The sequence below is a fragment of the Physeter macrocephalus genome, chromosome 19, assembly GCF_002837175.3.
Source record: "Physeter macrocephalus isolate SW-GA chromosome 19, ASM283717v5, whole genome shotgun sequence".
NCBI lineage: Eukaryota > Metazoa > Chordata > Mammalia > Artiodactyla > Physeteridae > Physeter > Physeter macrocephalus.
The window spans coordinates 10,438,334-10,466,231 of NC_041232.1; the positions used below are offsets into that span (position 1 = coordinate 10,438,334).

General features: G+C 39.9%; 1 protein-coding gene across 1 annotated transcript in view; it reads right to left on the bottom strand.

Moving 5' to 3' along the window:
* Positions 1-406: 406 nt before the first annotated feature.
* LOC114484416 (BICD family-like cargo adapter 1) overlaps positions 407-27,898 on the bottom strand; it is a 73,945-nt gene continuing 46,453 nt past the window's right edge. Inside the window, exon 3 of the mRNA XM_055080712.1 lies at positions 407-658. Within this exon, the coding sequence (XP_054936687.1) occupies positions 407-658 (252 nt within the window). The remainder of the gene's footprint in view (positions 659-27,898) is intronic.

Here is a 27,898-nt window from a genome sequence, read left to right on the forward strand (position 1 = left end):
TCCCCCCTCTGGCCCACTCAGGCCATAGACCCTGCCTGCCCTCTCATATACTTTCAATAACATTACTTTCTTCCAAACACCACACACAGTGCTTTCCACATATTAACTCAGATCCTCACAACAACCCTATGAAGTAGACACTTCTGTTACTCTCAGTTTATAGGTGAGCATAATAGGCCCTATTAAGATGGACTGAACTGGACCCAAATGGAATGGAGGAAGGGAGGATTCCCTTTCCAATCTTCTATTTAGGATTGGCATGGATGTTCTTTGAGGGATCAACATATTCAGTAAAAAGTAGGGCATTCATAATTTCAACACACTCAGCAGTAACTCTGAGCAACCTTATTTTTCTAGACAACAGGCTACCCGGAGGAACATGGTCAAGTGTTCCCCATTCAGTTTCTCACAGATATGTCTCCCTAGAGATTTTAGATAGAGCAGGTTTTTGTTCAGAGGGCTCCTTGTCTAAAAGACCTGGCACGGCACTTCCAATGAGAAAAGCATTTCCATCCAAGCACTGCTGCACGGGAAGGCTCACCTCGGCCTGAAGGCTTTCAAGTCGGATGATGTGCTGGTTGGTTGATGAGTTTTTCTCCCGAAAGTCTTCTCTGAGGGCATGGACTTGCATGGATAGCTGTCTCTCAACTTCTGATGCCTGCAAGCAAAAGAGATCACAGAGATGATTTAGAGGTTGTACAAAAGAGGCCTGATTTGCCTTTCATTTCTCAAGCATCTCTTTGCAGCTCTATTCTACAAGTACACTATGAGAAACTGGTCTCCCATCCCTGGTCCCTTTGTTCCCTCACACCCTAACAAGACTAACCCCTATCCTTACCTCCACCATGAATGACTCTGTCTAGGTCTAAGACCACTTTGCTGATCAGAGGAAAAAGGCCTAGAAAATTTAAGTTCTCAAATGTTAGTTATCATCATTATGATTATGCACACAGCAGAAGCTCAGCAAACATCTAAACTGAGAGACAGTCTCAGTATTTTACATGGAAGAATAAGACGAATATACCTAATACCTTAGAAATTCCTTTATTTCTCCCATGCATTTCCTTAGTGAGCCCAGGCAAATCATCTCTGTCTGTATTTCTTACTTCCAGTCAACATGGGTACTATTTAAAATACCCTGTCATGTCTGTTAAGATTTTTTCTGTTCATTCCTCAAGGAACTTTCGATTCTCTGGGGAGTGCTGGCTGAGGTGCTCACTTCCCACCCTAATCCATTTATTCTCTAATGCTGAAACACAGCAAACACCAAATACCATTCGGTGTGTCAGCACCTTCTCTGGAATATGCAGGAGAGTACTTTGAAAGAATGCACCCTTGGAAAGATATGAACTCAGTCATCTTTCGGAGGGCCCAGCCCAGCCCCCAATGAGGAAAGCCCTGAACACTGCCCTGTGGAGGAGAGCCACAGGACAGGTTAAGTAACTGCCTCAGTGCTTTTCTGAGGCCAAATAGGGTCAGTAAGCTTTATGTGTTCTCAGGAAAGATCACGGTGTGCAGAAATGGTTGGGAAAGGCTTTCAGAGGAGGTGGGATGGTAATAATGTTGAAATGGTAGGCTAGCTGTTCAATGAGGCTCTTACAGTAATGGTTATAAGTTCAACAGTTCCTTTTACCTTCAAGTGCTGTATAATCAATTGTCAATCTTTTTTTGGTTCCATAGATTCAACAAACGTGTCCCCCGCCCCAGACTACAGCGCCACAAGAATCAACCTATAGTGCTAATTTTTAAACAATTACAAAACATACAACAAAAGAAAATCAAACCATCTCTTTTTCTTCCTTATTCTAAATTTAATTTTAGACACTACCAGCTTGTTTCTTAATCACTTAGAAACACAATATTAGTCATCCTTGCCTAAAAATAAAATTAGTATTATTTACTGAGTACTTTACTATGCGCTAAGAACTGTGCTAAATGCTTTACCTCAATTGTCACAACCAAAGTAGGGCCTGTCACCTTCAATTTACTACCAAGGCAACAGGCTCAGGGAAGTGAGGGAATGTGCCCCACATTTTAGTGAATGACAGCATCAGAATGGTAAACTTTGGGCTGTCTTACTCCGAAATTAGGACTGCTATACTGCCTTCTTACACAGTATCTTGAAATAGTTTTTCCTATTTCTATCACTCACTATTGAAACCAACTTCATGAGTCCAATTTAGAAAGGCTTTTTTTTCTTTCTTTTCTTCTTCTTTTTTTAATACTAAGCAATTTTATTTGACTCTTGAAATTTCTTCGAATAGAATTTAGGGCCCATAAGGAAAATTTCCTCTTATAAATGCTGCAGTTCGATTGCCTATACTGAATTCAGTTGACTATCAGGGTTTCAAATATGTTCAGATTACAAAGCACTGTGTAATTCAGGCAGCTGACCTCACTCTGAGCATCACTGCCTTGACATGAATCATGAGACAACCAAAGAGATGCACTGAGGGCCACAAATCTAGCCCAGGTGGTATCAGAAATGCTCCTGTAGACAGTCTCCTCTCAAAGTGATCTTCCTAGAAATAAAATTTGTCTCTTCCCTCCAGGAAGCATGACACCAAAGTCTCAGCTCCTAACCACTATGTTATAATGTTTCCTTTAATTGTCTGACTCCTCAGATGTGCCCAAGGATATACTGTTCACAAAGACTTCTAACCTACAGCTCTCATATGAATCTCCAACAGCCCTAAGAAGCAGGAATTGATGGCCTCATTTTGCAGACAAGGAGGTGGAGGCTGAGAGGAGTGGCACTGCCCTGGTCTTCAGCCTCCCGGGTCTGTGATCTCCCACCACACCATGGCCACCTCCAGCCAGGTGGCCAGTCATTTGTCTGTGATGGTGATGGAGGGGAACGGATCAATCAGACATATAAGTACCACCTGCAAGGAGCTAATGCACCTTCCAAAGTATATTATTTCCTTCTTTTTCAGAGATGGAAACTGGCTCAGATACTTAGACCTGACTACCAGAATGAATACTAGCTATTTCTGCACATAAATTAAATAATAATCTCTGAAGTTTGACATAACTCTAATGTTCTAAATGCTTTCTGAACAAAGTATCAGAAAGGTTATAAAGCCAATTTTAGTTCTACAGTGGATTTCAGAGCTTCTTTGAAGTTCTTCAAGTAGGAGAGTAAGCCAGAATAACAGTGGTCTTTCTGAAGAGATCTGCCCTGCTCCTGAGAGGAGGGATGTATGATGAAAGGAAAAAAAAGTTAAGGGTCAGATGGTCAGGGTTAAGAGTTCCTGTCCTACCATAGATATGCGTATGAGTTATATGAGTCATTTAACCTCTTTGAGTCTCACTTTCCCAATTTATAGACATATTCCTCCTTTACATCGTAACACAAAAAGGGCAGGTTTGAAGGTATGCCCATTTCCCTATTTGTAATTCAGGACTTTGTGGGATTAAGTCTAATCACTGAAGTGCAGGGAAATAGGGAAAGGAAAGAAATATCACATTGCTACAAGTTTAGGGCAACTAGGATCAGTTGTTTGCTTTTTAAAAAAACTCAGGTACTGAGAACACCATGTGTACCTTATAAGGAGCTGTTATATGCACAAGTCCACTGAGAACAGCCTGTTAGGTGACTTGGCCAACATCATGAAGGTCAAGCTAAAAAATATAGGGAAATACAGAAATATTCAGCAGCCATACCTTTCAGTTCTGTTCTCCTGGTGGCCTTGCAAAGATCAGCTATTTAATATACAGGAGCCATACCTCTCTTGGAGATAAAAAACTTTCTCCTTCTAGGTTTAGGGCAGCTAGTCATGGCCCTGGGAACTTTTTTGGTGGTGGTGGGGTTATATTAGGATAATTCATTTTGAAAGCAGAAAATGATGGCATGGGACTTACAGTTTACTTCTCAAAATGATGAGTTTTGGCTACCATGCCTGATAAGCAGCAGTAACAGCTGTGGCAAAACTGTGGCAGAGAATGACATCTATAATCATAGGTGAATATAAAAAAAGATGGTATGCTTTTAGCTCAAGTATTTTTATTCTTAAACTCTTAAATTTTTTTAAATAATAAGAGTAACAGGTGACTTCCCTGGTGGTCCAGTGGCTGAGACTCTGTGCTCCCAGTGCAGGGGGCCTGAGTTCAATCCCTGGTCGGGGAACTAGATCCCACATGCATGCCACAACTAAAGAGTTTGCATGCCGCAACTACGAGCCCAATCTGCATGCCGCAACTAAGAAGAAGTCCACATGCTGCAACTAAGACCTGGCGCAGCCTAAATAAATAAATATTAAGGAAAAAAAAAAGAGCAACAAATGTTTAGAGTAAAAAAAATTAAGACGAACTGAAGGACTGAAATGAAAGTTTAAGTCCCCACTTATTCCTAATCAGCAGTACCACTCTCCAGTGATATATCTAATATCATCCATATTAGAGATACTTCTTGTGAGTCTTTGTAGAAATTTTCTATTCATATCTATCTATCTATCTAAAACATTACTAAAATTTTGGCTTTAAAAATACATATAGTGGGCTTCCCTGGTGGCGCAGTGGTTGAGAGTCTGCCTGCCGATGCAGGGGACACAGGTTTGTGCCCCGGTCCGGGAAGATCTCACATGCCGCGGAGCGGCTAGATCCGTGAGCCATGGCCGCTGAGCCTGCGTGTCCGGAGCCTGTGCTCCGCAACAGGAGAGGCCACAACAATGAGAGGCCCAAGTACCGCAAAAAAAAAAAAAAAAAAAAAAAAAAAAAAAAAAAATATATATATATATATATCTATATATAGTGTTTTAACATCTTTCTATGTCAATATGTAAATCTACCTTATTCTTTTTAGCAGTTATCTGGCATTTAGTTATATGAATATATCATAATTTATTTAACTAGTCCCTGCTTATGAGCATTTATAGAGTATTTCAATTCTTTGCTATTATAAACAGTGCTTTCAAAAAATATCCTTGGCTAGGGGCTTCCCTGGTGGCGCAGTGGTTGAGAGTCCCCCTGCCGATGCAGGGAACACGGGTTCGTGCCCCGGTCCGGGAAGATCCCACATGCCGCGGAGCGGCTGGGCCCGTGAGCCATGGCCGCTGAGCCTGCGCATCTGGAGCCTGTTTTCCGCAACGGGAGAGGCCACAACAGTGAGAGGCCTGCGTACAGCAAAAAAAAAAAAAAAAAAAAATATCCTTGCTAATCAATCTTTGTACTTGTGGGAGAATACCCTATAAGTGAATAAATTCCTGTAACTGGAATTACTAGATAAAAGGAATGCATATTATTATTATTTTTTTTTTTTGCGGTACGCGGGCCTCTCACTCTTGTGGCCTCTCCCGTTGCAGAGCACAGGCTCCAGACGCGCAGGCTCAGCGGCCATGGCTCACGGGCCCAGCCGCTCCGTGGCATGTGGGATCTTCCCGGACCGGGGCACGAACCTGTGTCCCCTGCATCGGCAGGCGGACTCTCAACCACTGCGCCACCAGGGAAGCCCTGCATATTCATTTTTATAGGCACTGCCAAACTGTCCTCCAAAAATGTTGGATCAATTTACTGTACACCTACTGACAGAGTACAAATATGCTTGCTTCCTAATACCTTGCCACCACTGGGTATTATGAAATGTTTTAATCTTTAGATACTTATTTCTAATGTTCTCAAAAACATCTCTTTTACTTTCATTGCATAAAGATTGAATAAAGAAAATAAGACATTCAAGAAATAACTCTAGTTCTGTTAAAGAATGCTGAAAAGTTTAACACATACATTTCTTGAACTATCTGAAATGAACTACTTTTATAATCTGAGTGCTCAGGTAATTATTTATTATTTAATTAATCCTCAAATTGGCAAAAAAAACCTGACAGTGTGTTCCTTCTGCCTGATATGCTTGATTTGGTCAAGTACCATCTAGGACAGATTACTTTCTCTCCACTGAGCAGAACTGTTCCATGATTACTTTTCCAATTGACATGATTAGCAATATAAGAATATTTCACTAAACTGTAACATTTTAAATTTGTTTAAACTGGCCAAAGTAAAACTGTTAACTATATACTTTTTTAAAATTTTATTTTTATTTTTGGCTGCGTTGGGTCTTCATTGCTGTGTGTGGGCTTTCTCTAGTTGCGGCAAGCAGGGGCTACTCTTTGTGTGGTGCGCAGGCTTCTCATTGCGGTGGCTTCTCTTGCTACAGAGCACGGGCTCTAGGTGCGTGGGCTTCAGTAGTTGCAGCATGCGGGCTCATTAGTTGCAGCACGCGGGCTCAGTAGATGCGGGAGTGCGTGGGCTTCAGTAGTTGTGGCGCACGGGCTTAGTTGCCCCGCGGCATGTGGGATCTTCCCGGAGCAGGGATCGAACCCGTGTCCCCTGCATTGGCAGGCAGATTCTTAACCACTGCACCACCAGAGGAGTACCAACTATATACTTTCTTGTTAAATGGAGGCAAGGAAGTTGCATTAGTTACACATGAGCATCCATTTAACTTATTTGTGAAAAGAAAAAAAATGAGCCAATTAACTTAGAAATTACAGTAGGAGAGATCTACCATTTTATTTTTATTTTTTAATTGAAGTATGATTGATTTACAGTATGTGTTATTCAGTTGTACAGCAAAGATATTCAGTTATACACACACACATTCTTTTTCAGATTCTTTTCCACTATAGGTTATTACAAGATATTGAATATAGTTTCCTGTGCTATGCAGTAAGTCCTTGTTGCTTATTTTATATATAATAGTGTGGATCTATTAATCCCATAAGTTTGTTTTCTATGTCTGTGAGTTTGTTTCTATTTTTGTAAATAAGTTCATTTGTATTATTTCTTTAGATTCCACATATAAGTGATATCATATAATATTTGTTTTCCTCTGACTTTCTTCACTTAGTAAGATAATCTCTAGGTCCATCCATGTTGCTGCAAATGACAATATTCCATTCATTTTTATGGTTGAGTAATATTCCATTTGTGTGTGTGTGTGTGTGTGTGTGTGTGTGTGTGTGTGTGTGTGTATTGCACAGCTTCTTTATCCATTCAGCTGTTGATGGACATTTAGGGTTGCTTCTATGACTTGGCTATTGTAAATAGTGCTGCTTTGAACACTGGGGTGCATGTATCTTTGAATTAGAGTTTTCATCTTTTCCGAATGTAAGTCCAGGAGTGGGACTGCTGGATCATATGATAACTCTATTTTTAGTTTTTTATGAAACCTCCATATTGTTCTCCATAGTGGCTGTCCCAATTTACATTCCCACCATCAGCATAGGAGGGTTCCCTTTTCTCCACACCCTCTCCAGCATTTACTATTTGTAGACATTTTGATGATGGCCATTCTGACTGGTGTTTTGTGGTACTTCATTATAGTTTTGATTTGCATTTCTCTAATAATTAGTGATGTTGCGCATCTTTTCAAGTGCCTGTTGCCCATTTGTATGTCTTCTTGGAGAAATGTTTGTTTAGGTCTTCCGCCCATTTTTTGATTAGGTTGTTTGCTTTTTTTTTTTTTTTTTGATATTGAGCTATATGAGCTGTTTGCGTATCTTGGAAATTAAGCCCTGTTCATTGCATCATTTGCAAATATTTTCTCCCAGTCCGTAGGTTATCCTTTTTGTTTTTTGTTTCTTTTTTTTTTTTTTTTTTTTTTTTGCGTTACGCGGGCCTCTCACTGTTGTGGCCTCAGCGGCCATGGCTCACGGGCCCAGCCGCTCTGCGGCACGTGGGATCTTCCCGGACCGGGTCATGAACCCGTGTCCCCTGCATCGGCAGGCGGACTCTCAACCACTGTGCCACCAGGGAAGCCCGTGTTTTTTGTTTCTTTTTGGGTTGCAGCACACGGCACACAGGATCTTAGCTGCCCGACCAGGGATCAAACCTGCCGCACCCCCTGCAGTGGAAGCACATAGTCCTAACCACTGGACTGCCAGGGAAGTTCCTATTTTTCAATTTTCAGTTTCTGTAACAGAACCCCAGAATATGGGTTTGTTTTGAAAATACATTTTGTTGATTTTCCCCCACTCTTTCTATGTGGGTATGTATGTGTGTATGTACAATTACCCATGATCACATTACTCATATAGATTTTTTTCATTTTTCACTTAGCATGGTGTCAGAAACATTTCCATGTTATTTATTATTACACATCTTAATTGTCACTTTAAGTGACTGCATAATAGTCCATCAAGTAGATATGTTATGATTTCCTTTACTACTCCTTTATTGTTAGGCATCTGGGATTTTCCCATATTTTGCAATTATAATGAATACGTGTCACCCTGGTGGTGGTAGCAGAACTTTACTACTAGTAGAGTGGAACAGAAAACCTAAGTTTTCCAGTAGAATGGAAAAACTGAGTCAGAAAAGTAGATGATTATACATTAGAATAGAAAATCTACACCAATTTGAACCAAAAATGGGTTTATGATTAGCCTTTGCTTAACTGAAAAATCCAATTAACCTGAAGTCTGTATTTTCTTACTTTCAAGGTCTTATAGTTAAAAACTTTCAAATTTGGGGCTTCCCTGGTGGCACAGTGGTTGAGAATCTGCCTGCTAATGCAGGGGACACGGGTTCGAGCCCTGATCTGGGAGGATCCCACATGCCGCAGAGCAACTGGGCCCATGAGCCACAACTACTGAGCCTGCGCTCTGCAACAAGAGAGGCCGCGACAGTGAGAGGCCCGCGCACCGCGATGAAGACTGGCCCCCGCTTGCCACAACTAGAGAAAGCCCTCACACAGAAACAAAGACCCAACACAGCAAAAATAAAAAAATAAATTAATAAACTCCTACCCTCAACATCTTCAAAAAAAAAAAAAAGCTAATTTTGGGACTTCCCTGGCGGTCCAGTGGTTAGAACTCTGCACTTTCACTGCCAAGGGCGAAAAAAAAAAAAAAAAAGTCACAGGCTGGCAATCCTGCAAAAAAAAAAAAAGATACTTTCAAATTTGGTAATAGGTGTCATGAGCCTACCGAGAGTAAAAAGGAGGCTTATCATGTAATATGCTATCTCGATCATTTATAGTAATAAAAGCAATAGCTATCTACTAGATGGTAAGTAAATGCAAAAATGTATAATAGCCTTTTGTTCTCACTAGGGTTTAGTATGCCAATTCCTCCCAAAGCCTTACAAAAATAAAACTCAGAAGTTAAGTTTGTTTTGTATTTATATTTTACTTAATATATACAGATAGTAAGATTTTCACCAATACCTTTCCAAAGAGGAGGTTTCATTTCTGGTAATACAGTGGGCTAGGTTATTTGGACTGACCTTCCTACTGAAAACAGCTAAAAATACTGGATAAAGTGTCAAAGATTTCTTAAAAGCATCAAAGAGCTGACAAGATAGTGACAGAGTCACATTAATATTTCACATATGCAAATTATTACAACCAACCAATGGAACACAAACAGTAACAAATAAACCTAACTACACCACAAATAAATAGCATAACCACAGCTGTAGGGGGCCAAGAAGAAAATAACTTACTTAAATAGCTTTGGAAAACAGTCTTTTGACTGTATACTGTAAGGTTCAGGGAAAAAAGAACTCTAAAGAGCTACTGAACTGTAGTTAATAAACTTGTTTCTCACAGATGTATGGTTTAGCAATTCTAACATTACTGCATGTGTTTAATAGAATTGAACAAATAAGTAAATGTACTATGGATAATGAGAACCGGGTTCTCTTGTGGAAAAAAAGGAAAGAGGGAAGGCTAACATGAACTCTGTGGTACTGGATTAGAACTGGAGACATCAGAATGAACTTACGGTTTTTAATACGTATATAAATGGAGAGATTGAGAAATGATTATAGATATCTGTTTATGAATGTGTTAGCATTTACACACTTATTTCCTAATTCTGTCTTCTGAGAGGGCCTAAAAGTAATGACATTCTACTGCTCACATTGGTTTCTATATACCAATCTCTAATAAATGAACTAAAGCTCCTTGGAGAAATGGCTTGTTCCAGGGTTGGGGAAGGAAAAATACAAGATGAGCCTGGAACATCTTGTAATGCCAGAAAGAAAGGAAGTGCTCAAAAAATGATGGAGGTACACTGAATGGACATAGGAGTCAACTCGAAGGAGCTCCCAATGGCTAAGGCTGGGACCATATGATCAATAAAACAAATAATGACAGCAATGGATTATAATGCGTAGAATAAGATAAACATTCATGGGTCCACAATGATAAGTAAATAATTGGATAAATTAATTAATAAGGGAAGAGAGAGGCAGCTCTTCCTTACAGAGAATTCTAATTAATAAATGTTGAAGGACCATTGGAGACAGAAAATCACCATTAGGTAAGCATCACAGTAATAACTGTTTCAGGCAAGAGCTAGAGCATGGGGACTTCCCTGGTGGTCCAGTGGCTAAGACTCCATGCTCCCAATACTGGGGGCCCAGGTTCAATCCTTAGTCAGGGAACTAGATCCCACACGCCGCAACTAAGAGTTCGCATACTGCAACCGAGACCCAGCTCAGCCAAATAAATAAATAAATAAATACACAAAAAAAGAGCTAGAGGATGAATGCTAATAACTGGTGGGCAAAAGTCTGACGAGAAACAGGATATTTATATGGTCTCAAAGTTATCTCCCCGTAAGACTTATTAATTACAAAGAGGAAAAGAGTAACTTCACAGTGGAGAAGCCTGGCAGATACTACCTTAGCCGAGTGGTAGAAGTTAATATCACCAGTAAAAAATATATATATATCAACACCTCATGTCCTCAATATGAAACACTGAAAAGGGCACAGCTGCATTTCTGTGCTATTGCTGCAAAATTGCATAACCTAATTTAATCATGACAAAACATTAGACAAACCCAAATTGAGGGACCTTCTATAAAACAATTCATCATTACTCTTCAAAAGTACCAACTTCAGGAAAAACAAACCAACACTGAAGAACTGTCAGAGATTGCAGGAGACAACTAAATACAATATGGGAGGTTGAGCTGGATCCTGGGCCAAAAAAAAGGATGCTGGTGGGAAAATTGACAAAATTCCAGTAAGTATGTAGATATGTAGATTAGTTAATATTGCCTCAATGTTAATTTATTGGTTTTGATAACTGTACTATGGTTACGTAAGATGTTAGTATTAGGGGAAAATAGAAGAAGGGTATATGAGAATCCCTATTGTTTTTCGTAACTTCCTTATAAGGCTAACATTATTAAAAAATAAAAATACCGCATTGGTAGTGCCACTAGACAGTTGGCAGGAGAAAACAAGTCATCTCTGAAGGATGGTAACTTCATCCAAAGATCAAATAATTTCCATAAATAATTTTCTAATAATAAGCAGATTATAGCAAAACCAAAACAAAAATACCCATGGAAACAAAGACTCATGAGCAAGAACCAGCACAAACAACAACAGAAACATTCATAATGACTTCAGATACTAGAATTATCAGATATAGATTGTAAGACAACTGTGATTATGTTAGATAAATAAAAGACATGATTAAAAATAGCTCTGTGGAACAGGAAAATATAAAATACAACTGACCAGACTGAAAATGACACAAAATGTCTAACAATAAAAAACAATCCTTTGAGTTCACATAGCACCCTGGACACATACCTCTAGCAGAGCACATATTACATTTTATTACAGTTATCCATTTGCATTCTTCTTCCTCACCACATTTTATGCTTTTTAAGGTGAGGGGTGACTAAGTCTAATTCATTTTTGTGTTCCCAGTGGATAGCACAATGCCTGGCACATGATAAGTATGCAAAAAATGTCTGAACTGAACTGAACTAAGTATCTTTCATGGCTGACAGAAACTGCCCTTGAGCAATTAAAAGAATCAAGTCTAAATGTATAGTAGTATAGCTACTATAGGATGAAAAAAACAAAAGTAAAAATCTCCAAAGAACCAGAGTAGACACACAGACCCCCAAATTTAAGTCAAAATGTTAACAAAAGTTTATTAAGCTTTTACTGTGTGGCCAGATTTATGCTATGAACTAGGGAGACAATAGTGAGGAAGACAGATCTGGTCTCTACTTTAGGCTCTAAAAATGTCAAGAGCTGGACCTTACTAGAAAAAACAAGACAGTTAGTTCGTTGAACTCCTTCATTGCACAGATAAGGGAACTGAGGCCCAGAAGGGATGCATAAGGGTCACATAACGAGTAACTGAAAGGTAAACAAATGAGATACCAATTTCGGGAGAATGATTGAAAAGAATGGAAAAACAAATCACAAAAAACAGGGACTTAAAATTTTAATAGCAATGCAGCTGATACAGAAAGGTTAGAGAACGAGAAAACAAAACCAAACCTGAGACATAGTAAGTAGAGTACTGATGTTTGCAAATATTCAAAGAAAAACATTTTCTTTTCCTGGTCTCTCATCTTGGGTTTCAACTAGATTAACTATTTTAATCTCTCTCCTGCTAGACTTTGAGCCCTAGTATCCACATTATTTAGTACATCACTGGTGCTTAAAACATATTTGGAGAATGAATGGTTTATGTTTTATCAGAAAGTCAGTTTTCCTGTCAAGTTCTATTTTTCACTTTAGAATACAGAGTATCCTCTCTAGACTTTGCAAAGTACTACTTTACTACCAAGCCAAAGTAAACACAGAAACAAACACCTAACAATTCATTCAAGTGAAAAATTTAAGATTTTAACAAAATGAAGATAAGTTTCATATTGATCAAGCTTTTCATTTTATTTTAGCTTAATGGGAATATGTTTTTCTGAACAACCCAAAGTTCCATGCCTGTTACAGGTAGACATTTGCCCATCTAATCCATGTTGGGTTATTGGGTTCTTGTAAGTTTATGCTGTTACATGATAACGGTGTGGCTATGGACATCTGCTGTACTACTTTACTAATTAATACTATCTTAGTTCAGATATGTGATGCAAACAGATGAAACTCACTTTGTACCCAAGATTTATGTAGAAGGATGTTCACTGCATAATTGTTTGCAATAGTAAAAGACTGGAGGCAACCAAAGTGTTCACTGTTAGCAGATTGGATGTATCAGTGCAATGGAATGCTATATACATCTACCTGCACTAATATGACAGGTGAGAACTCTACCACTGAATCACCCACACACTGATTACTTGCATTAATATGGAAAGATTTCAACAATGTAATATAAAGTGAAAAAAACCCAGCATATTTGATCCTATTTACCTAAGATTATGTGTATATGTTTATTTAAGTGCACACATGCATAGAAGGCCTGGAAGGCTGTTCATCAAAATGCTATCAGTGATTATCTCTAGAGGATGAGATTCCTAGTGATGTTCATTTCGGAAAAAAATTTGTCATAAAGTTTGAATATTCTATAGTAGTATTCATTATCTTAATAATTAGGGAAAATAAAGTTATTTTATTTAAAAATAGGTAAATTCATAAGATATCAACCTAGGGAGAAAGGTGAAAGAAAAAAAATTAACATCAAATAAAGATCAGAAATTTTAGTAATAATGAGGCTGGGGAGAGTGATACAACAATCACAGCAAACCTCAGACAGCATAAGCTTAGAAAGATTGAGGGGGAAGAGAAGTTATTATTATTACTTTTTAAACTTTTAAAGTTCTAAAACTTACAGTTTCATGTCCCTATGAGGTATATAAAAAATAAAAGACACAATCTCCATCCTCAAGTAGCTGAAGGAGAATGAGATGAACACTCATGAAGAAGCCAATATAAGGTACAGAATAAATATTTGTACATACTGACAGGTAGTATGAGAAATGCACAAATAGCTCAAGACAAAATGTGGTAGATGTCTTAAGAGAAGGAACAACAAAGAATACAGCTGTGTGATCTTGAGAAAACTATACAATCACTATACCTCAGTTTCCTCATCTGAAAAATGGTGATTAAAAGATCTACCTTAACACTTATGCGAGCATTAAAATGAAATAATGTTAGGGAACCGTGGACCGGAACCGTCTGCCCTGGCCAGGCATGAAAATAACTGCTTGCATAAGTTGTCTCACAAGAGAAGGTCCCAATAGGGAACAAGGAACTGACAAACTGCCGCCAACCAGAAGAATCAGGAGGGGCTGAAAAGAGAGAGGAGATGCCAGCCCATAATATATCCTGCCAACCTCCCAGAAACACTCATGCTGGAATCCATATTGACTGAGAGATGTGCATGCCACCAGGAAAAGCCCTGAGTCAGACCAAACATGGGCATGAGCAAAACGACCGGGCAGAGACAACTCGGAAATTAACCCCCATCTCCACAAAACCCGAGACTTCGCGCCACGACGAGGCAGAGCAGTTCTCCTGGGTTCCCTCACCCTGCTGCTCTCCGCTTGAGCGCTGCTTTTCAATAAAGTCTTTTGCTTCATCAGCACGTGTGCCTCCTTGGACAATTCATTTCTGAGTGTTAGTCAAGAGCCCCTCTTGGGCCCTTGAAGGGGTCCCTCTCTGGTAACAATAATGTAGATAAAATGTTTAGCACAGACTAAATATGTAATATGATATAGCTATTACTATTATTTATGATAAAGTGAAAACTCCAAATAGAGTACTGACATTTGCTCAAAGGAAAACATGCAAATTGAAAGTTGAAACCTCAGAGACTATCTGGGCTCTAACCCCTAATTTGGTGGCTGATAAAACTGAGGCATGGGTCAACAGTGAGGCCTTTGATATGATTTGAATGAGTGAAAGTTAAGGTCCTGCCTAAGATCACACAGCTAGCTGGCGCTTGACTACTATTTTCAGTTTCTTTCCATTTCAATACCATTATTTTTCTTTTAGACAAAAACAGAGTCACATATTGGATGATTTTCAGGGATGCCAAAAACTCATCCCCTAGAATGAGGAAAGTCTGATGCCACTAACAATGTTTATTACTCATGGGAGGGAATGCCTGTTTATATGAGATACGTGGAAAGCTGCTCTTTGACATTTAGAAAGTGTACACCCACCAGATAGGGGCCATGTCTAATTTTGTTTTATTTGAAAGAACTTTAAAATTAGAGCACAATAACAGTTTTATTATCATCCTTTTCGTCATTATCACAAACGTAATCCCTCAGCATCAAAGACCTTAATTGAAAAAGAAAAAAAGGAGAAATGTTAATCCACTTTTGTTTCTGGAGGAGGGCCATTATTCAATGTCAGATCCCTACTGCTAGTTAAAAAAAAAAATATTTCAGAAGAAGTCAGAGAGAACAGATTTTTAAATTTTTATTTTTAAATGTTCTATGAGGACTCATATAATAAAACAGGCCCTAGATATTGCCAATATACTGTGTTCATAATCAAAACTTTTGATTCATGTAGTCTTTTTTTCTTTTTTAAACCAAAATGACACAATACTCTGTTCACTCGATGGCCTGGCACTTTGCACTAACTCCAACATGGATAGAACACTTGCTTTCTAAGCTTTTAATTGAGGATACAGAGATGAATAAAACTCAAATCTTGTGGGAAAACTGTCTTCCAAATTCAGGCTCTGAAAAGAACACGGTCTTTCTTCTCTACCAGTTACGGCATTGTGTAACCTCAGGCAAAACTGCAGGACTCTTTGTGCCTTAGTTTCCTCACTTGTAAAATGAGGATAAAGTGGTAGCTGCCTCAAAAGGCCATTGTGAATGAGATAAATTAATCTATGTAAAGTGCTGAGAAGAGTGCCTGGTGCACAGTAAGTACTGCATGTGCGAGCTGTTCTGTTGCTACTATTGTCTGCATCACTATTATAGCTCTAATAACCTCAAAGATCAACTGGATTGAAGACCTGATGTTCAAGTCATTGGCCCAGAAAGTCTAAAAGATTAAATACAAAAGAGGACAGATCTTAAAGAGCCTAAGAAAATCTGGCATAGAGATTGACTGGAGAGAATGACAGCCCTCACTGAGGCCGCACTGCAGAGAATCTAGCACTCTCTTTTATCCATGGATGTGGTGTGGTGATCACAGAGAAACCTTGAAAGGTCTCAGGGGTAAAAAAGGGGAGTGGATATGGAAATGTAGCCAAGCTAAAAGAATTACTATCCAGCTAAACTGAGGAACTGCATGTCTGCAAGAACATGTCTGTCTTGGAACAGGCCTCCCTGTTCCCTCAGGGTTGAAAATACCATGAGCACTGCAAACTTTCCAGAATTCGAAATGTTTATGCTTTCAAAAGATTACATGGAGATACTTGGAAAAGAAACTGAGAACCTTTTCATAATAAACAGGAAGGCTGAGGGGGAAGATAGATACTTTGAATGATATTCTACTTAAATTTTAATTTAGGTCAGTGATGGGAATGGGCTGGGGTAAGTAGACACTTAGGAGTCCTTCACAAGAAGACAAATGGTGTTGTCCTAGGGACACACTCAGGATTCCCTCAGAAAATAACTGTCACAGCCAATCCTAATAAAGAAAGAAAATTCTAGTATTTTTAATGTTTTTTTTAATTTCTTTTGGTCATATGGCTCACCCGGGGACTCATCTAGACCTTAAAAAAGGTTGGAATGTTCAAATGTGCCTGTTTGGAGGTGGGAAAGGGTTAAGGAAAATTTGCTTTCCAAACTGGTGGTCACTTTCTTCTTCCCACCACCATAAAAACAAAACTATTAATCAAATTATGCTTTTTCCTTTTTTCCCTGTACATGCCTCTGTGATTTTGCTTATGGTGTGCTCCCTTCTTGGAATAATTTTCCCTGAAAAATTTTCCCTGAAAATTTTCACCTTAACCTTAATGGCCCAGTTCAGAGGTGACACCTGTATCGCTTTTATAATCTCCTAGGGTAAAATGACTACATTATTTGCAGTCCTGTAATAATACTCTATTTTGAGTATTACATACTCTATTCTGTGTATTTGTTTACTACACAGTCTGTTCTGTTTACTTGTTTACATGTGTGTTTTCTCTCTTACACTGTGAAGGACTTAAGAACAGGAATTGGAACTCATATTAATCTTTGTTTGCTTAAAGACGTATACAGCACATAGTAGGTGCTCAACTGTTTACTGTATGAGATAAAATCTGAACACCTTAAGTGAGTACTTCTTGAGATAGTCAAGCCAGGCCTGGAGAAAATAGAAGTGGGATTAAGCTAAACCACAGGAGTGTCCCTTTAGCAAATTTCCAGCAGATCATCAGGTAATTAATGAGATAATTCCCTTTGATTTAAATAGCCCATCCCCAGGAAAGGGCACTATTTCCTCCTATAGGTCATCACCAGGACTCAGGCGGATTTACTTAACGCTTTGATGTAAATTACCTATGACTGATCTGCTGATTTGCTGATTGGTGCTTCTACATATACCTTCACTCTGCTTTTGCAGGTGGAATCTTTTAATACTCAGAACCCACAACTTCTTCCCCTGTGCCTCCTATAAACCTCACAGAAGTCTTTCTTTTATAAGGTCATTACTGACTGATAGAAAATAGATTTGAATGAAATCCTTTTTGGAGCTTGTCATTAAGTAGGCACCCCCAGAAGTATATATATGCAAGTAGGCTTTAAATTCAGATTTATTTGGGACTTCCCTGGTGGCCCAGTGGTTAAGAATCCACCTTTCAATGCAGGGGATGTGGGTTCAATCCCTGGTCAGGGAACTAAGATCCCACATGCCGCCACGGGGCAACTAAGCCCACGGTCTAGAGCCCGTGCACCACAACTAGAGAGCCCTCGTGCCACAACTACTGAGCCCACAAGCTCTGGAACCCACGTGCCACAACTAGAGAGAAGCCTGCGTGCTGCAACGAAAGATCCCGCATGCCGCAACTAAGACCTGATGCAGCCAAATAAATAAATATTTAAATTCACATTTATTTATCCTGAAGAGAAGCCCATGTTCTTTTAGTTTGGGTTGAATGCAACAAACTAAATCTGAGGAAAAGAAAGACAATGAATATTTATTAAGCACTTTCCATGTCCAAGCACTGCTCTAGGTAACACGCTATTTCATTTTATCTTAACAATGCTATAGGATATGTCCTGTTAACTTGTTTTAAGGATGAAGAAAGTGAAGCTAAATCAGATTAAGTCACATAGCTGAGGTCACTTAATCAGTAAATGATAGAGCTAGTATTCAAATGCAGGTCTGATCTGAAAGCCAATGAAAATGCCACTCTACAACCACACCCACAGGAAAAGACTCCTCACACCTACCTCTGGTAAGGTTTACCAGCCACAACCAGACCTCCAGTGGGCACTTCTTCCTGAATGCTTTCAGACAGCTTTTGTAATTTATCTCCAGCCCTGACCTCTTCCTTAACTTCAGGCTCCTCTATCTAACTGCCTACTCAACACATCCAGTTGCATAGCTGATGTGCATCTCAAACTCAATGTGTATGAAAACTGTTCTAGGGCCCTCCACCGCAACACGCTTTTCCTGCATCTTCCCTTTCTCAGGAGATGGCAACTCCATTCTTAGAAGTTTTAGGCCCACACAAAGGAATTATCACAGATTCCTTTTTTTCCCCCTTCTACCCACATCCAATCCATCTACAAATCCTGTGGGTGGTACCTTTGAAATTTACCTCAGAGGGTTGTTATGAGCATGAATGAGGTGATGTTTATAAAGCTGTTAGAACAGTGCTTGGCATAAGCATTATGAGTATTTATGAAGCAAAAGAAATATCCATCATCTTACCGCTACTCTCTGTCCCCACTTTCCCACCCTAGGTCTGGCCAGTATCATTGCTCACCTAGACTACTGACTGCAGGAAGTCATCACCTAAGTGGTCTCCCTGCTTCCAGCCTTGCTTGTCCTCTTAGAGTCTACTCTCCAAGCAGCAGAGCAATCCTTTAAAAACCCAAGTCATATCATGTCACTGCTCAAAACAATCTAGAGATTTTCCATCTTACTCAGAATAAAATATAACAAAGTCCTTATCATGGCTTATAAGACTCTAAAAGATTCCTGCCCTCACCCGCCCTCATCTCTGATCTGCTCATTTATCCACTGTGTTCTCTCTGTGCCACTCATCCTGGCCTCCCTGCTGTCCTCAGCCCTGTCGAGCATACTCTTCATCACCATCCGTGCATTTGCTATCCCGCTGCCTGGAATGCTCTTCCCTTAGATATTCACAAGGCCTGTTCCCTCACTCACTCATGTCTCTTCCCAAATGTCATCTCATCAGAGAGGCCTTCTTCGTTCACCTGACCCCTACATGTGTCAATCTCTAGTACCTCCCTGTTTAATTTTAATCTAGAACAGTTATCACACCTGATACTTAGCTTGTTAATTGAGTTATTGCTTCTCTCTCTGCCCCTGACGTCAGTTCCAAAAGGGCAGGGGCAGGGCCTTTATTTCGTTTGTCACCATAACCCCAGTACTCAGAACCGTGCCAGGAACATAGAAGACAAATTTGTTGAATACAGGGAAAACGTGTATATATTCATTCATTTTCAACTTACAGTTGTCTATCACATACTCCTAAAATGTCACAGAGAACAAAACAAATTCTATAAAATCCCCTGTATTACAGGATGAGTTCAGTTTTCAGTAGGAAAATTTTATTTTTAAACATTAAGAATTTTATTTTTAAATCTTTCATTTGAGTAAAACTGACAGAAGATGAGTCAAGCCAGTTTTACCTTTGTACCTAATTACTTACCAGTAGTCACAAAACTCTATCAATAGTCACAAAAATATCTATAACTGGGATATAAAAGCCTTTTCCCCCCTCAGATTTACCTTATTGGTTATGTCCATTTTGCAAAAACTATTCAAACAGAATTCAAGCATAATGATACTCCCTTATGGAAAAAAAATCCATGGCAAGATTTTTTTCTTAAAAATATCTCCCACTAGGGCTTCCCTGGTGGCGCAGTGGTTGGGAGTCCGCCTGCCGATGCAGGGGACACGGGTTCGTGCCCCGGTCCGGGAGGATCCCACATGCCGCGGAGCGGCTGGGCCCGTGAGCCATGGCCGCTGAGCCTGCGCGTCCGGAGCCTGTGCTCCGCAACGGGAGAGGCCACAACAGTGAGAAGCCCGCGTACCGCAAAAAAAAAAAAAAAAAAAAAAAAAATCTCCCACTAAATGTTCAAACATGGAAATGTGGAAGAACAGGGTTTAGATTTTGGAGACAGCAGCTAAGCGGCCGGGTGATCTCCTATGGGACATCCTACCAGTAAATTTGGGCATTTGTTGATGAAAATACTTCTCACAACTTGCCTTACTAAGATTATAAATCATCTGATGATTGCCATGGAAATAGCAATAATGCTAACAAGATTAGCCCCATAGGGTTTTACCACTGGGTGCAGAATTATTTTCTGTGACATCACTGGGGAAGCAATACAGATACTATGTGGGGATAAAAGCTGGTGAGACTTACATAGGGGAGCCCAAACTCTTCCCCCAAATCAGAGCCAATCCATTCCTCACCCTGATAATACCTATACTTCATCATCTAAGTTCTGATCCTCTTTAAACCCTACATCCTCCACAGAGCCTAATAAATCCTAGCTCTCAGTTCTTGCTTCTGTCTCTCAATTCATATTTTTTAAATGGCCTTCACATCATAATTTAATTATCTAATCATAGCATCTTACATGGTTCCCCAGATGCAAACTGAATGAACAATCCCTGAGTGCCTATCCTGCACCAGGTACCAGTGCTAAGTGCTGTCACGTGAATTATTTCCTGAAGTCCTCATAATGATACCTGTTAGGCAGGTATTAGTAACACACTATTTAGATGAGGAAACTGAACTTTGGAGAGGTTAAGTTACTTTCCCAGTATAACAAGTTATTTCCTCAAAACAATCACTAGTGTTTGACTATAGGCTCCTCAAGGAAAGGGTGGCTCACCTCTTGCCACTTCTCCAGGATTCAGAAAGGGCTTGGCTCACAACAGGCAATCACTTGACAAAAAAATGACTTAAAGAAAACCAACAGTGAAAAAAATAGAGAACTATGCTTGGTATAAGCAGGTGGGGAGGCAAAGACTGCTGGGACTTTGTTTTTTTTTAAGAAATCAAACTGAAAGACTTCTAATGATGTCCATTTACTATTTTGAAAAAATATTAATTAAAAGATCTTATATAAAGCTCTAACTATGAACATACTGTTTGGTCATGATCAGTTGTGAGATATGTTCCAAGTCATTTGTTATTACTAACAGAGTAATGAAGTAAATATTTCATTTCTTCAGAAAATTTCAACAGTCACAAATTCAAAATGTTCACTCGCTATATTTTCTTGACTAGAAGAGAAAAGGTATTGTATTATAGTTAGAGCTAGCCCTCTGGGCAAATTAAACGTGTCTTGATGGAAAAAAGGTTAAGAACCAAAAAGTATTGGGACAGAGATCACCTGTCATGGGACTCCATTCCTAACTGGGTGAACGTAAGCAATTCATGTAAGCAATCTGGCCTCGGTCTCCTCAGGTCTTCAAACACATGGGACAAACTAACTCTACCCACAGCCAAACCACCCTTCAGGGGCAATTAGACGTTACTTTGTGTTCTGAGTGGCATCTGTTCTATCTTCTTGTTTCTCCAAAATGGTGAGGGAGCAAGAGGAGCTTACTGCTTCTGCAAACTGCCTAGTGTGTTGACTTCGTGAAGGTGAAACCCATAAGCCTTGAAGTTGACTCAGTTGTCTCCTGAGAAAAATGGAAGGTCAAAGGATGAGTCTCTTTTTAAAAATTCAGATTAAGAAAAATAGAGGGGCTTCCCTGGTGGCGCAATGGTTAACAATCCGCCTGCCAATGCAGGGGACACGGGTTCAATCCCTGGTCCGGGAAGATCCCACATGCTGCAGAGCAACTAAGCCCGTGTGCCACAACTACTGAGCCTGCGCTCTAGAGCCCGTGAGCCACAACTACTGAGCCCACACGCCGCATCTACTGAAGCCCACGCACTCTAGAGCCTGTGTTCCACAACAAGAGAAGCCACCGCAAGGAGAAGCCCGCGCACCACAACGAAGAGTAGCTCCAGCTTGCCACAACTAGAGAAACCCCGTGCACAGCAACGAAGACCCAACGCAGCTAAAAATAATCAAAATAAATAAATAAACACATCTAAACTTAAAAAAAAAAAGAAAAGTAAGTTGTTCCAAGTGAATGTCCACTTCTCAGGAAGAGTTAAGAGATTAAAAGCATATCTCACTGGGGCTTCCCTGGTGGTGCAGTGGTTGAGAATCTGCCTGCTAATGCAGGGGACATGGGTTCGAGCCCTGCTGGGAGGATCCCACATGCCGCGGAGCAACTGGGCCCATGAGCCACAACTACTGAGCCTGCGCGTCTGGAGCCTGTGCTCCGCAACAAGAGAGGCTGCGATAGTGACAGGCCCGTGCACCGCGATGAAGAGCGGCCCCCGCTTGCCACAACTAGAGAAAGCCCTCGCATAGAAACGAAGACCCAACACAGCAAAAATAAATAAATTAATAAACTCCTACCCCCAACAACTTCTTTAAAAATAAAAAAAGCATATCTCACTTTCTCAGCCATTAAGTACATAATGAAAACCCATTTCTCACTTCTCCAACGTGTTGGAAAATTGATTAGTTAATGTCTGCGAAGGCTTTAAAGTATAAAGTGCTATCTCACTGCTAAGCACTATTCTATTTAAACTTGTTTCTGCTTCCTTTCTGTCACCTCCCATGTCTTATCTGGGATGCGATGGTGGAGATTATTAATTAACTGCAGTCTTATAAAGCTGAAACTTCTCAGGAGCAAGGAAGCTTAAAAAGATAGAAATGAAAATTTGGGCACTTTCAGACAGAGGCTCATTTAAATGTCACAATAATTATTCCAAACCAAAAAGAATCCAAATAACCTGTTACCTCAGAGCTCCTAGGTAGAGGAGAAGGTGCTGTAAAAATCAAAATGATCATTCATTAATAGACTAAACATATTAAGAGGAAGAGCAAAAATACAAAAAGCAACAATTCCAAATAACATGGTAATCCAATACTATTCCAACACACAGTTATTGAACGTCCACCACAGGCAAGGAAAGATGTTAGGCACTGATTAGGACGCAGTCCTGCTTTCAAGGAAGGACATGAAACAGATAAATGAACAAACACATTTTACACTTGCTAAAGTGAAAGCAACAACATAGAAGCATGCATATTAAAACATTCAATTGATAGAATTTAAGTTCTGGAAGGGGAATCCTCAAAGCACACTGAATCAATGTCTTTATTTATACATTTGATCATGGATAATTGCTATTTCCATACAATGAGATTCAACAACTCTAAGCTTTCCCGCCAATCAGCCATAATTACCACATAAACCCAAATGAATGGGTATTAGGAAGCCTGAAAGAAGTACATTTCCAGATGGACCTAGAGATTATCATACTAAGTGAAAAAAGTCAGACAGAGAAAGACAAATATTATATGACATCACTTACACGTTGAATCTAAAAAATAGTTCAAATGAAATTATTTATAAAACAAAAACAGGGACTTCCTTGGTAGTCCAGTGGTAAAGAATCTGCCTCCCAATGCAGGGGACATGGGTTTGATCCCGGGTGGGGGAACTAAGATCCCACATGCTGCAGGGCAACTAAGCCTGAGTGCCTCAACTATAGAGCCCATGTGCCGCAAACTACAGAGCCCACGCGTTCTGGAGCCTGTGTGCCACAACTAGAGAGAGAAAACCTGCATGCCACAACTAGAGAGAAGCCCGCGCACCACAAAGAAGAGCTCGTGTGCTGCAATGAAAGATCCTGCATGCCTCAACGAAGGTCCCACCTGCTGCAACTAAGACCCAATGCAGCCAAAAAACAAAAACAAAAAAAACCAAAAACAGACTCACAGACATAGAAAACAAATTTATGGTTACCAAAGGGGAAGTGGAGGAGTGGGGAGGGAGGGATACATTAGAAAGAAAAAAAAGGAAAAGAAATACATTTCCAGATGAATCTGAGGAAGAAAACAAGTCTGATGATCCCAATACAAGGAAATTGCTTACTGATTCTACAGTTTGTTGCCACACTAAACAAAGTGCAGCTAGTTTACACTGTAGAAGAATTAAACTAGAATAAAGGCTATCCTTCTGATTATGGAGTAAATCCACAGAAGTCCTGAAATTATCTTCCATGGTTACACTTTCTGATCCATTAATTTTACTGCTAGGAATCTATCTTCAAGAATAATCAGAGAAGGGACTTCACTGGTGTTGCAGCGGTTAAGAATCCACCTGCCAATGCAGGGGACATGGGTTCAAGCCCTAGTCTGGGAAGATCCCACATGCCGCGGAGCAACTAAGCCCGTGGGCCACAACTACTGAGCTTGCACTCTAGAGCCTGTGCGCCACAACTACTGAGTCTGTGTGCTGCAACTACTGAAGCCTGCATGCCTAGAGCCCATGCTCCGCAACAAGAGAAGTCATCGCAATGAGAAGCCCGCGCACTGCAACGAAGAGTAGCCCCTGCCAGCCACAAAGGAAAGGACTGATTACCATAAAAGTCTGGAGAGTGGTTCCTCTGGAAGGAGGGGGTGTGCTTGTGGAGGGGCTTGTAAGACCTAGAGCATAGGGGCTCAGTTAAGCCAGGCTGACTCCTGCCCACCAGCAATGGTGAGATAACAAATAAAAAGTTTGTTGATCCCTGAGTCCCTTCAAAGAAATTGGCATGTGAAGCCAAATTCCAGTTTGGGAGTCTCTTGGATGATCTTATATGCCAATCAGAGTCATAAAGTCACATGCTATGGTCTCTCCAGGGACCAATGGCCCAGAAACTTCTGTTCAAGCCCAGCACTCCCACTCCAGGGAAGGAGACCCACCACCAGGCTGCAGCTCTCAAACCCCTCTGTGTTTAGTTAACTTTAGTATCATGATTTTACTTAAAAATAGGTCCAGTCATGCCTTGATTGTACTTCGCATGCTCCCAAACCTGTTCTCATTAAAACACAATTCTTGGTTTGTCAGGTAATCTTATCCATTTGAAATCTTCTTAATCTCATTTTTAGAGATAAAATATAATTTATGTTAGTCTAAAACTAATACTGTTTTATTTTCCAATATACGAACACTAAATTATATGAACCAAAACCATATGACCATAGGAATCATAGGAAAGTTACATGAGAAAATTTAGTTGGTGATATGCTATTTTCATCAACATGCTCAATGACCATAAAGGATGAGAAATTATGTTCCAGTATTTGGTGGTGCTGAAAGCAGAATCCTTCAAAATCAATGCCTGAAAACGCCACAGATTACATGTCTTGTCAAAAGCGAGAAAACACAACTGAATAATGGAGGATCTCACATTATCATCATAAATGTACATCTTCTAGCCAAAAATGTTTGATTTGAATCCAGCAAGCTTTAATATATAACCTCCAGTTAACAGGAAATGCCAGGGAATGGAAGAATGAGCTAAATGTCACTATGAGGAGGCAGCCAGACAAATTCAGAAGCTGGAACTTTCTACAGGACAACTGTTCCAGTTTCTTCAACATGTCAATGAAAAAGAGGAATTGTACTACAATAAATAATACTTAAGGGACCAGATATAATGCAAAAAACATAATGCATAGTCCTGGATTGGATTCTGGTATGCAAACCAAGAGTAAAGTACATCTTTGAAGGTCAATTGGGAAAATGCGAATATGAGCTTGAAATTAGGATAATGAAAAATTACTGCAGTGAAATAGAGACTCCACTTTTTTTTTTTTTTTTTTTTTTTGTGGTACGCGGGCCTCTCACTGTTGTGGCCTCTCCCGTTGTGGAGCACAAGCTCCAGACACGCAGGCTCAGCAGCCATGGCTCACGGGCCTAGCCGCTCCACGGCATGTGGGATCTTCCTGGACCAGGGCACAAACCCGTGTGCCCTGCATCGGCAGGCGGACTCTCAACCACTGCGCCACCAGGGAAGCCCCAAGACTCCACTTTTAAAGGGTGCACACAAAATCCCACCTGCTCCAGGACCCAGGGCAGAAGCAGTAATTTGAAAGGAGCCTGGGTCAGACACACTTGATGATTTTGTAGAGTCTCCCCAAGAAGCAGGAGGCAACTGGAGCTCACCCTAGGGACAAAGACACTGGTGGCAGCCATTTTTGGGAGCTTGCTCTACCATGTGGACACTGGTGTCAGCAAGTACCATTCTGTCCATCAACAGATGAATGGATAAAGAAGATGTGATATACACACACACTGGAATATTACTCAGTCATAAAAAAGAATGTAATTTCACCATTTGCAACAACACAGATGAACCTGGAGGGTATTATCTGCAAAGTGACTGACAAGGGATTAATCTCCAAAACATACAAACAGTTCATGCAACTCTATGTCAAAAAAACAAACAACCCAATCAAAAAATGGGCAGAAGATCTAAATAGACATTTCTCCAAAGAAGACACACAGATGGTCAAAAGGCACATGAAAAGATGCTCAACATCACTAATTATCTGAGAAATGCAAATCAAAACTACAATGAGGTATCACCTTACACTGGTCAGAATGGCCATCATCAAAAACTCTACAAACAATAAATGCTGGAGAGGGTGTGGAAAAAAAGGGAACCCTACTACACTGCTGGTGGGAATGTAAAATGGTACAACCACTATGGAGAACAGTATGGAAGTTCCTTAAAAAACTAAAAACAGAACTACCATATGATCCAGCAATCCCACTCCTGGGCATATATCTGGACAGAACCATAATTTGAAAAGATACATTCACCCCAATGTTTACTACAGCACTATATACAATATCCAAGACATGGATGCAACCTAAATATCCGTCAACAGAGGAATGGATAAAGATGTGGTACATATATACAATAGAATATTACTCAGCCATAAAAAAGAACAAAATAATGCCATTTGCAGCAACATGGATGGACCCAGAGATTATCTTACTAAGTGAAGTAAGTCAGACATAGAAAGTCAAATATCATATGATATTACTCATATGTAGAAAAATGGGCAGAAGATCTAAATAGACATTTCTCCAAAGAAGACACACAGATGGTCAAAAGGCACATGAAAAGATGCTCAACATCACTAATTATCTGAGAAATGCAAATCAAAACTACAATGAGGTATCACCTTACACTGGTCAGAATGGCCATCATCAAAAACTCTACAAACAATAAATGCTGGAGAGGGTGTGGAAAAAAAGGGAACCCTACTACACTGCTGGTGGGAATGTAAAATGGTACAACCACTATGGAGAACAGTATGGAAGTTCCTTAAAAAACTAAAAACAGAACTACCATATGATCCAGCAATCCCACTCCTGGGCATATATCTGGACAAAACCATAATTTGAAAAGATACATTCACCCCAATGTTTACTACAGCACTATATACAATATCCAAGACATGGATGCAACCTAAATATCCGTCAACAGAGGAATGGATAAAGATGTGGTACATATATACAATAGAATATTACTCAGCCATAAAAAAGAACAAAATAATGCCTTATTTGCAAAACAGAAACAGACTCACTGATTTCAAAAACAAATTTATGGTTACCAAAGGGGAAACGTGGGAGGGAGGGATAAATTAGGAGCTTGGGATTAACATACACACACTACTATATATAAAACAGATAACCAACAAGGACCTAATGTATAGCATAGGGAACTCTACTAAATATTCTGTAATAACCTATATTCATTCTTTTTCAGATTATTTTCCTGTATATGTATAACTGAACCATTTTGCTGTACACCTGAAATTAACACACCATTGTAAATCAACTACACACCAATAAAAAAATTTTTTTTTTTTTTTTTTTGGTGGTACACGGGCCTCTCACTGTTGTGGTCTCTCCCGTTGTGGAGCACAGGCTCCGGACGCACAGGCTCAGTGGCCATAGCTCACGGGCCCAGCCGCTCCGCGGCATGTGGGATCTTCCCGGACCGGGGCACGAACCCGTGTCCCCTGCATCGGCAGGCGGATTCTCAACCACTGCACCACCAGGGAGGCCCCGCGCCAATAAAATTTTTAAAAAAATTTTTTAAAAAGATGTGATACATACACATACACACACACACACACACACACACGGGAATACT